Source organism: Maniola hyperantus, chromosome 14 (assembly GCF_902806685.2).
Source record: "Maniola hyperantus chromosome 14, iAphHyp1.2, whole genome shotgun sequence".
NCBI lineage: Eukaryota > Metazoa > Arthropoda > Insecta > Lepidoptera > Nymphalidae > Maniola > Maniola hyperantus.
In genome coordinates this window covers 818,421-830,715 of record NC_048549.1, presented here as the reverse complement: position 1 = coordinate 830,715, position 12,295 = coordinate 818,421, and the positions used below count along the sequence as shown (strand labels likewise).

General features: G+C 37.4%; 1 protein-coding gene across 2 annotated transcripts in view; it reads right to left on the bottom strand.

Moving 5' to 3' along the window:
* The window catches only part of LOC117988279 (netrin-1-like), a 199,256-nt gene extending 187,182 nt beyond the window's left edge, over positions 1–12,074 (bottom strand). For both annotated transcript variants that reach the window (XM_069502923.1, XM_069502924.1), the window contains exon 1: positions 11,011–12,074. In XM_069502923.1, the coding sequence (XP_069359024.1) occupies positions 11,011–12,016 (1,006 nt within the window). In that variant the 5' untranslated portion in view covers positions 12,017–12,074. The remainder of the gene's footprint in view (positions 1–11,010) is intronic.
* Between the last annotated feature and the right edge of the window lie 221 nt (positions 12,075–12,295).

The window sequence follows — 12,295 nt, the reverse complement described above, 5'->3', positions numbered from 1 at the left end:
GATTAGATAAGTTATACATTATTGCACTCGCGATCACATAAATAACGGACCAGTAACACGTCGTTATCATCCATAAATGCCATATTCGAAACCTATGAAGTAACGACAAACTGAATTCAGATTTATTGTGAAGCGATTCGATTTGTTTTTGAGCAAATATTGCGTGCTAGTGGTGGCCTTTTCAAATTCATCGATATTCAAAATCAAGAAGTAGGAACAAGGGTTTCTAGAATCTAGTGGCAACTCGCATCAATTCTCAAAAGATAAAAACAGTAGTTAGTAGTTTTCTTTCTTTTCTTTCTAAACTATTTTGTGACACTTTCACGAAAGAAGTAAGAAGCGTAATAATTTGTGAAAGAATATTTGTTAAGACGTTGGCCTCCTATTCGAGGGTCTGGGCTAGCTCCTAGGCATGCATCTGTAACTTATCTGAATCATGTGCCTTTTAAAAAATTGAATATTTATTTGCTTAGATTTAAATAGCATTCGCAACGTGTTTTTTCGCGTGTCGGACGAAACGAGACGATTTATTGACGTCGTCGCATACACAAATATAGCGACAAAATATACGGGACGATACATCCGATCCCCTCCGTTTTCTCGTCCCGTATATTTTGTCTCTATACCTACATATTTTTATATGCAATGGTGTCAAGAATTGTCCCGTCCCGCCCGACACAAGTAAAACACGTTACGTACGACCTTAAAGATTCATTATCTAAGACCAATCCTTAATCTAAGACCTCAAAATGACGTACTTTCGATGTTAATGAGACATGGTTCAAGCGCAATAGTAATTTGCGGGACTTATCGATAATTTTCAATACAACAACATGGTAACATCACTATTTCCAACAAACAAAACGAAAGCTCGAAGGTGCGAGCAATAAAATAAATCTTGTGATCAAGTGCAAAGCGCGACGCTCAAGCTAAAGCAAAGCTATCGAGACCACATCATGTATCCGGTTAACTTTACACTGGTACTGATTCGGAGCACAACCTAGTTTTAGAGTATTCGCATCCTCTTCTTACTAATGTAATATGAAAAGGACAGACGCAGTTTGACAGTTTTAAATTTAATTTTTAGATGGTAAAACCCGTGATTTTAGCGCACAGTCGCGAGCCTACTGTTTAGATTTGTAGCGTGCACTAAAATTTGGAGTCTTTAAATGTAAAGTTCATGTTCTGTCACTTTTAAGCATTGTTAAAAAGAAAAAGGATGCAGATACTCTAAATTTAGTTTAGAGAAAGACAACGGAATCGGTGCCACTGTGATTTATTTTCACTGTTCTTGTAACCTTATGGGACACAAAAAATCGGTCAAGTGAGAGTCGTTCGCATATGAAGGGTTCCTTAGTCCGTACCTGCCATCGTACAAGAAACAACACTTTTTAAAAATTTTAGGGTTCCGTACTGTCTGTCTGTCTGTAACCAGGCTGTATCTCATGAACCGTGATAGTTAGACAGTTGCAGATGATGTATTTCTGTTGCTGCTCTAACAACAAATACTAAAAAACAGAATAAAAAGGAGCTCCCATACAATAAACGTGAGTTTTATGCTCGTTTTCTTTACTTTTAAGTTCTATTATATTACTAGGCATGTTATAACGACCTTCAAGTTAATAAAAGGCTAAAATCAGTCGACGATTAACTAGAAAAAAAAGTAAACTTTTCTGAGCAGTTTGAATATTTATGATAATAAAGCCCGACGGCCACAAATCATAGACTTTATACTTCATGGTGATGAGAGCGTGTTCACGTACAATAGACTGACGCGGACGCGGTAGCGGGTGCGAATTTTTTTTGCGCGCATGTTGTAAGAACATGAACTCGCTAAATTTTTTTCTCTTTGTCCGCATTCGGACTACTTCGATCCATAAAAGTTTTCCGAGGACCAGCATTCTACACAATTATTACTTACACCTACCTATAGTACCAGATGATGCCTGCGACATCGTGTGGATTTAGGTTTTTAAAATTTCGTGATTTTCTCCAGGTCTTCAGCTATAACTATACAAAAATCTGATCAATCTCATCCTCCATTGACGTGTGATTGAACTAACAAACCAACAAACAAAATACGCTTTCGCATTTATATATGAGTATAGTTCCGACATGAGATTTGACACAAAAAGTTAAAATGGCGCGTGAGGAGTTAAATTTTACGCGTTATACCTAGGTAGTGATATCGCTACCGCGTCCTCCTCCGCCTATTAACATGTACAAGCACATGGGCATCATAGAACTGCGTGGGCGCACATATCGACCAGTTTGTTACCCTCATTGTTATGGATTGGGCATAGATAATTCGGTGTATGGGGAATTAAGATAAAATATAAATTAGTTGTAACTCTGGGCTTCAATTAATGGGCTTTCTGACGGGCCGCTGTTATGGTCGGTGTGCTATCGAATCAATTTACTGTTGATTGAATGGGGAATTTATTTACTGTCTCACACGTGGTAGTGTGGTAGGTTATTAAAAAGAGACTATTAACCTACTTACAATTTCTGTGTTAATTTTCCAGACTCTATCAGAGTAGAGTACAGTTAAGAGGGATATTTGCTTGAGTTTATTTCTAAGAAAAAACCGGCCGAGTGCGAGTCAGGCACGTCAGTTCACACTTCACAGGCAGTCGCGCAACGAGAGTTCGAGTATGAGTTCAAGGCTCTATCTATTACGGTTTATGAGCCTGCTGACGGACAGACAGACAGACAGCAGAGGCTTACTAATAGGGGCCCGTAGGCACCCTTCGGGTATGGAACCCTAAAAACTGTGATACGAGACGACTTTCATATCAACGCGAACGTACGCCGTATAAGGTAAAGTTTGACCGATGCGTTTAGCCAGTTGCATATTAAGGAACACCTGGTTAGGATCGCTATAATTAGTGTGGGTGGATGATCGGATGTTCGGTGTTTGGTCACTCGTGGGCGAGCAGCTTTGCCCGTGAATAGACGGAGACGGAGTGACGCTGCGGTGGTCTGTGATATGTAGGTCGATAATGCTAGATTAGGAACTCCTGAGTTACCTACGGAGTAGATATTTTAATCCCAACTCGAATAAAAACGTCAGTTCCATAGACCCGTGAGTCCGTTTAGGTAGAGTTAGGTAGGTGTACACTTTTAATTTTTTGTAATGTCTAATTATTAGGATCACAAAAAAATTAAAATGTGTTCATGAACAAACATTAGTTTTTTCAATTTTCAAGACATTTCACCGCGATTAATAGCCTCAACTGGTGACAGAAGGGCTGGCTCATTTTTTGCGCAGCGGATCAGCCTGGCTGTCCAGCGCGGAAATGCAGCCAGTATTCTTGGCACCATTCCACGCGGTCATGATTTATATAGTAATTAGATAAGGCTAGCTTTAAGTTTTATTGTATTAAAAAAAAAAAAAAAAAAAAAATTTCAAAGTCAGTTAACTATATCAAGTGGAAAGCGCTTTACTTGTAGATTCTTAAACAGATTTTTATTTATTTTTACGCATAATAGTTTTTAATTTATAGTGCAAAATGTCTAAAAAATACGATTGTAGTACGGAACACTCGATGCGCGAGTCTGATTCGCACTTGGCCGGTTTTTTTCATACGGTACCTAACTAGCAAGCTTATACTTGTGAATGTGTTGACATAAAAAATTAACATTCGAGACTTAAATATTGTTTATTTAGGATCATAATTAATTAGGTCCACCTAATTAATTGCCGTCCTAAATAAATACCTAACGAATTTATGCTAATCCCAAGGAATAATATGAGATGATTTAAGGTTGTGTGGGTATAGCCAATAAACATAATATATGCTATAATGGACAAATTTTACAGCTCTCAGCCCACTTGGATTCTCAGCGGATGTCATAATGACAGTAATAAGGAGTAGTCGTTAACTATCTATTACCCACGAATATAATGAGAAGTAACCTGCAGTTTGTTTAGATTTCGTATTAACTTTTTGTATGCATGTTTTGGTGGGTACGCCCTTAATGATAGAGACTTGGTTTGTTTGAATGCGACTGTAATTTTCGTTAATCAGCATTGTAGTGTTATTGTTTGCTGGACATTATTGGCGTTTTCACATTCTTCGAGGGTTATGCATTCGTAAAACGCTCTTAAGTGAAATACGCAAGCGTCAAAAACGCTTATTATCTTAGCTTATCATCGTATCTAAGAGTAAATTGATTTTATTTTTTTATTATTTTTTAATGAAAATATTACAATAAAACTTGAAGCTAGCCTTATCTAATTATTATACAAATCATGCCCGCGTGGAATGGTGCCAAAATACTGGCTACATTTCCGCGCTGGTCAGCCAGGCTGATCCGCTGCGCAAAATATGAGCCAGCCCTTCTGTCACCAGATGAGGCTATTAATCGCGGTGAAAAGTTTCGTAAAATTGTTTACCTTATTTAACTTTCTATTCTGTAAAATTAATGAAACACTTTGCGCTCGCTTCGCTTAGCCATTTAAAATTGTCATGAGTAATGCTGATTATATTTTGAGTATTATGTATTTATTTTGCTTTATACTTATAGCTCTATATTTTTATGCTTTTTAAACGCTACACAATCATATCACGTGTGTGGACATCCGTATTAAAACCAGAAGACTGATATGGCTCAACGAGTCGTGAAACTGCAGTGACAATGAGCACAGAACAAAGAACTGATACGTGCTGATACTTAGATGTTGGAGCCCCAAGGTGCTTGAATTTTCAATTGCAAGACCGTGTTCTGTGGAAATTCTTGCAAATGTCCTTCGTTCAATGTTCGTTCTGTAAAAGATTTAAAAAATCTGTCAAACCTAACATAATAAAATCCTAATCTTTAGGTACAATGCAAAAATTGATAAAATAACTTTAGTTATGTAAACGTCTTATTTATCTTCCAATATTTACCTATCTAGGTATAAGAATAAAATAGTAGGTATAGAATATATAATAGTATAGGTACGACAAATATCGCTGTTGTGGAACGGTGACAAAAATAGCCACGCTTGCTGAACCGCCTGATTCGTCGAGCAAAAAAGTCTAGCCAGCTGTCACCGAACAAGCCGATCAAGCGCGAGGCTGTTTTATTTGCGATAGGTCTCTACTAAGTATATACCTACAGGGGAACTACTCTTAACATATCTGAAAACTAGATGCAAAAAAATATCTATCTGGTAAGGCCTAATCTTTTTAAGTGATTTTAAAAAGTTCCGTAACCGTTCCGTTTATTTGATAGCTTAGCTGTTATAAAAATGATCAATAAAACTTATTTTATGTATAAACAAGTTTTACTAATAACTCTTGGTTACAATTTGTAATTTTAAGTTTTCGCATATTGTGTTTTGATTGCCAAGTTTTTGCTCCATGAATTTTTATTGCTTATAGTAATTACGTGATGGGGGACTCAGTTAAAGTTTTATGAAAAAGAAAAAGTTTAATGGATTCAAAATGAATTCCAATTTTCTTTATTACATTTTTCAAAATGCATGTCCTTTGAGCAATCTCTTTTAAACTTCCAAGAACAAAGTAATAATTACTTCGCATATTAATAACTACATAAATATCTTCGAACGTCCATTGTTATATTATTTTGTCGCTTATCGTAAATACTTTGACAGGGTTTTTATTAGATTTCATTTTGTTTCATAACTACCTACTGTCTTTACTACTTATTTGAGTACTTTTTTATATATCATCAATACTTATAATAAAACTGTAACAGGTCAAATTCTGTACATTGGAGATATTTTGAAAAATTTTTTTCGAGGGCACTCTATAATCGATACTGAACCCAAAACTGTAATTTTTTTCATTTTTGTCTGTCTGTCTGTCTGTCTGTCTGTCTGTCTGTCTGTCTGTCTGTCTGTATCACGGCCGCGCATCACGCTGAAACTACTGAATGGATTCCAATGAAACTTGGTACGATTTGAGGTCATACTATGAGGAAGAATATAGGATACTTTTTATCCCAGCATGGTTCCCGTAGGAGAGGGGACGAAAGTTAAAATGTATACTGAGTTGTAATTCATTAACGCGTAGTCCGATTTCATTCATTCTTTTTTTGTTAGAAAGGGGATATTTTAAAGATTGTTCCGTAAATATTTCAAGGTCATCGGTTTTTAACCGACTGTCAAAAAGGAGGTGGTTCTTTTTTCTACATCGATTTTTTCGAGGTTTCTGGACCGATTTGCAAATTTATTTTTAAACAACAAAAAAAGTTTACGTCGTGGTCACATAAAAAATTCTGTTTTCAGATTCTTAATCCTGATGCTGCAGGGTTACTGCCCGCCTGGGTTATCAAGATTCAGGAAGTGTTCATAGTGAATTCATATTGTAGGTACCAAGCAACGACTTTATTCTCAGACTTCAAGTCTCAACTCCTCAACCCTGATGATGTAGGGTACAGCACTCCTAAACTATAATGTTTCAGGAACTGCGGATGATGCAAAATTATTTTAGGTACCAAGCATAGGCTACATCATTGAACTTCGGATCCTAACTCCTCAATCCTGATGCTGCAAAGTACTGAAGTCCTAAATCGTGGGGATTTTAGAATTTCTGATAGTGAATTGATATTTTTAAAAAAATTAAAAAATTTGAATCGACTGTTAGGCGGAACGAAGTTCGCAGGGTCAGCTAGTAGAAGGAATATAGAAGGAAAAGCTGACTGACTGACTGATTGACTGACTGACTAATCTATCAACGCACGACTTAAACTACTGGACGGATCGGGCGAAAGATATGCAGATAGCTAGCTGGTGCAATTTAGAAATTGCACCAAAACTCTATTGTATTATATCTACTCCTTCTTATAGAAAGTTTATCCCTTAATGATTCAATTTGTGTGTTTAAATAAAAACAGTTATTTCCTATAACTGTATGTTTAATTTATCAAATAATTAGACTGGATTAGTATTTATTTAACCGGCGTTTGTAAATATAATTTGCTAATTGATTCCCACCGTTAGATTTTATTTCATTAGAAGAGAGAGAAGGGGCTATAAATTTTAATTAATTTCGGATAAAGTTTGATTTATTCGCTTTTGTACTAATTTAATGTTTATTTTACTGCTTGCCGTGGAAATAATATTTAATTGGTTTTAAAGTTAGGTATTTTTATTGAATTGATAAATAATTGATCACGCACTTTTTTTTTAGGTGAAAGAAAATGTGAAATCTTTAAGTACCCGTTTTCAAATCCAAAAGTCAGAAATCTGGATCTAGAATCAATAGTTATAAAAAGGTTTGCCTATTAAATTTTACCAATGCAATGGTTCAACAAAGTGACTCTACAAACATGGTAGAAACTTGGAAAAATAAAATAACTGCGATTAATACCGGATCAGGTGACAGAAGGGCTGGCTCATTTATTGCGCAACGGATCAGCCTGGCTGTCCAGCGCGGAAATGCAGCCAGTATTCTTGGCACCATTCCACCTGAACATGGTTTGTATAGTAATTATTAATTAGATAAGGTTTTATTGTAATATTTTCATTTACTTACTGTTTTTCAAATATGACATGTAAGCATTGACTTATTTACTTCGTATGGACAGGGTTATTGAACAAACAAAATGGCACCGACTCATTGGTGCTTTATGCACCAATGCAACCTCAGCGACGTCTGGGTTTCAAACGGGTCGTTCATTAGTATCTAAGAGGTGGCGCTGATTTATTTGGTTTCTAAACCGTGAAAAATTTTGTTCGCTTGACCATATCTTGTCATTTTATATCGATGCATGTAAGCTTACAAATTTATTCTTGACTTTCTCATGTAAGTCTGATGAATTCGGACCTGCGCTTTTTATCAGCGATGTAGGGTTCTTGAACATGTAAAAGATTGATTTTGAAATGAGCTTTGAATTCAATTCTATTTTAACTTATTTAAAGGCAAACAAAACCATGCAATGGAATTTGGAAATAAAAGTATTTAACTAGCATATAGAATGAGTTTAAACCTTTTTTACCTTTATCAGTTTTCTTTTAAAAATCTACGTTTCAACAAAGAAGAATGATAAATAAAGCTTTTAGTTACATATTAAAACCGAACAAAAAATACTTAAAATAACTTTGTAACGCCAAATCGATCAACTATTGAATCTACAATACAACCATCAATACTATGAACTTTGTAATATCAAATCGATCAACTATTGAATCTACAATAATACAACCATCAATACTATGAACTTTGTAATATCAGATCGATCAACTATTGAATCTACGACTATCTATACTATCAACTTTGTAGCGTCAAATCGATCAACTATTGAATCTACAATACAACAATCAATACTATGAACTTTGTAATATCAAATCGATCAACTATTGAAAGCCATCAATACTATCAATACAAAAAATCTAATCTAATCTAATCTAAATCAGCCTGTGCTGTCCCACGTCTGGGCAAAGGCCTCCCTCCGATCCTTCCACAATTTTCTATTTCGTGCCTCTTCAGGCCACGTAACTGTAAATTTATCTAATTCATCACGCCAACGTCGCCTCGGCCGACCACGCTGGCGTTGTCGGCCTCACTGTAGGAACTTGTCCGGTTACTACTCTGATGGCACGGGTACGCGACCCCGGCTTCCTCGAGCTACTTTTGTCACTCCATCTATCAGTCCACGGCAAAAGTATCCTATGTCCCGAAACCTTTTAATTCTCAATCACAACTCCTACCTCTATTTTACCTACTTACCATTACTTCCTTTACTCCTATGCCACTTAGGGCTTAAAGAATATAATTCTTAAAAAGGTCTATTTGGAACAGTTGATATCAAAGCAGGATAGCAACTTATGGCAGAGGCGGACAAATGCCAAGTGCATCAGCGGCAAAGCCCACGGGTCGAAAAATAAGCCTTATTTGTAGTTCTGCTAATAATACTTGAAGTTTCCGCAGATAAGACTTGTTATTCGATTCACTGCTTACCCACCAACACGCACTGGACAAGCGCGATGGGTTAAATGTCCAAACCCCTCCGAACTAACATGATCTTGAACATGATGAACACGAAATACAAAATACAAAAAAAAGAAGTCTAAAATAATGCAATTTAATAATATAGGTATACAGCCTTTAGAATGACATTTCGGCATTGTAGAGCGTTGTCTCTGTCACTCATACCTATATCACGATTTGTCGGTCTCAACGACAGAGACAATGCTCTACAAATCCGCTATCTTCTTCTAAAGGTCGATGTAGGTACTTACATCACTTTCTGCCGCGTACTGTACGCTATAATGTACCCAGGAATAAGTTAACAAATATTTTAATTCTGATAACAGATACAAAGTATACGTTGTATTTGTCTCCAAATGTATATAAATACAATGAAGGAGATAAGGAAGAACAGATTTATAATAAGTTCAACGCGGGAAGATAACGCGGGACTTTTATTACCCTCCGTAGAGACGAGTTAGAGGCCTATCTTATCCTTATTATACTTTAAAATTCAAATACAAACTCTTAAATTACGCTTTGTTTAAACTATAGATTATCAGAAACTTTTTCTGAACAAATGGCACACCTACCTACTTGTGTATTTATTTAATTGAAATTATTGCTTTACTGTTTGAATAAATTGAATATCTTTTTGTAGAATATGACTAGAATTTTATCTAGTTTTGCGCTTAATTTGGAATAGATATTCTGCTCCAAAACCGATTAAAAACTTGTAGTTTAGATTGAAGTTGTTAGGAATATGATATATTATAGAATCTGAATAATATGGAAATGGAAATGGATAAACTATGTATGTTAAGAGTTTTTGACCGGATTCATTAATATATTTACGGGTATGAAATTATTTTTAATATCCGATACGGAGCTTTCTGGTAGACAAAACATGTCACAATATGTCCTGACAATCTGTGGAGATTTAGTCTGGTTCTTCTGCCTTACCTATGTTTGGTAAACTAGGCCGGCCACCACAGAAATAAAGTATCTGACCCAGCGATATAATATATACAAAAGGTTTTTGATAATAATTCATCGAATGCAGTTTTCTGTTCTCCAAATCTCATTTGGTTCGATAAAACTGTTTCTGATTTTTTGCATCACCAATATCAGTCTTTCTGCAACATCAGAAATATCTTAACATATTTTTGAAGCAATATTTCGTGGAAACCTTGAATGTACAAAAAGATGAGAGGCATTTTCAGCCCTCAGACTTCTTGATTACTGTCAATTACTAAACTGGTTTTGACTTTTGATGCGTACATCCAGAACTTAAATCAGTGATTAGTTCAAGATAAATTTTTCTTAGCTTAATCTCATGTTACACCTAGAGGCTTTTATAGGAGGCTTATTGCAGCTTTGTCATCTATCTTTAAAAAGAGTTCTTACATTGGGTTCATTGGTTTTCAACACATTAGCAAGAAAATTACGATCTTCTTTGATTACATATCGATTTTTTTCAATTTAGCTGTCTTTTACTATACTTTCATTTGTTTCTTATGTTATAAGGTAAAGAAAAAAAATTGTTGTTGAAAGTCATCTCTTTGTCATCCGAAAATTTTTACCTCTCAAAGGGGGCTCACTCTAAAACTTTTACGAACATTTTCTTGTCTCAAAAGGGTTAGGATTAAAACTTAGAATCCTAAATCTTGTTACAAAAAAAGGCTTTTCACAGCGGTATATTGGTTGGCGTAACCTGTCAAAACATAATTGATAGAGTGCGACATTTTCACAAGATTTCCCATATCAGTATAGATTTCTTAAATGCGTGACCAAAATAGGAGACAGTTTTTAACTCGTATCTTGCAATCTCTTTAATATGGAATAGCTTAGAATATAAAATAACAAGCAACGCGGAAATACACAGCGTTTAAATAGCATTCAAGTAACAAGGCTTAGATAAAACTTATGGATAAGGCTTTAAATTTTAAGCTTTCGCGTTTAAAATCCTGAAAAGGAACATAACTTTCGTAAAACCTGGAAATATACATGCTTACCAAATATGTAGTACAGTTCCAGAATTGATTAATGATAAAATTGTATACAAAATAGTTGCTCAAAAGTAACAAACCTTTGCATTCATTGGCGTCGCGCGCCGTCGCTCGTCCCCACGGCCTGTCGAAGTGAAACGGCTTGCATCTCTCGCAGTCTCTTCCAGCCGTGTTGTGCTTGCAGTCACACGCCAACTGGACCTGACTCTCCTCCGCCTTCGCAGGAATACATCTAGATGCATGTCCGTTGCACTTGCACCGACCACCGACCGCGAAATCCGATACAGCGTAATGCTGAGTCCCAGCCGCTGCCTGCTTCTTATTGTCTACCTCGTCACCTTCATTCACCATGTGGAGGCGATTGAAAACAACCCGTACATCAGTTGCAGTCACCCAATCTTGCAGAACAGGGGATATATCAAAGTTGGCAGCACTCGGACGCCCTTCCAGCGTACTGAACGCCAATCTCGCTCCCCCCGAATTCTCCCCAGCCAATCTATGGGAATCTGAACATCTAGCTTCTTGTTCATTCGCCGCAGTCACGGTAGCTTTATTCGGCCGCCCGTACACGCGTCTGCATTGACTCGAATAGAACTGAAAAGGTTGCCAAGTGACACCGTAGTCAGCGCTCTTGTAAATCGCTACGGAATCAGGACGGGCTGCTTTGGGACAGAATTGTAAACTGACATAGGTTAGCTCGTACTTTTTGCCCAAGGACAGGGTTAGGGAGACGTTGTCTGGAGGGGAATCGTAGGAAGCCGGGGCTAGAGCGCCAGATCTCCAGCAGGTGACGTCGTGAGGGTTATTCAAGTCTGTTAGATGGGTAGGCGGATGTCTTCGATCCGAGCGTGCAGCATCACAAACTCGGCAAGCATTTTCCGGGTTCTGATCTCCTGGTGGGTCACACAGACGTTCAGGGCCTCGTCTTCCGCAAATGGAGGATGCGATGACAGGGTTTCCGAAGGCCGCGTTGACGAAGTCCGGGATGCAGCGCCTCGGGCGACCCTCCTCGTAGCAAGGGTCGGGCGGAGAGGCCGCGAGGGCGAGGGCCGCGGTGGCGAGGAAGGCCACGGCGCGGGCGGGCATTTCACTCACTCGTCACACACTCGCGATTCGCGGAACTCAGCGACACAACCTCACCGGTCGGAAGTCGCCGGCAGACTAAAGCGGGGAGCTTTTGAGTTGAGAGCTTACGACCTACGGAGTACGGCGTACGGGCCACGGTACGCAATAGGCGACTTTTGTTAGTGAAAGTTTTTTCACCGCGCGCACGGATTTTATCTCGCATTTATTATTTTACTATTAAAATACGGAGCGTTCTTGTGTGTTTACAGGCTGATGTTGAATACGTAATAACTTGTGGCT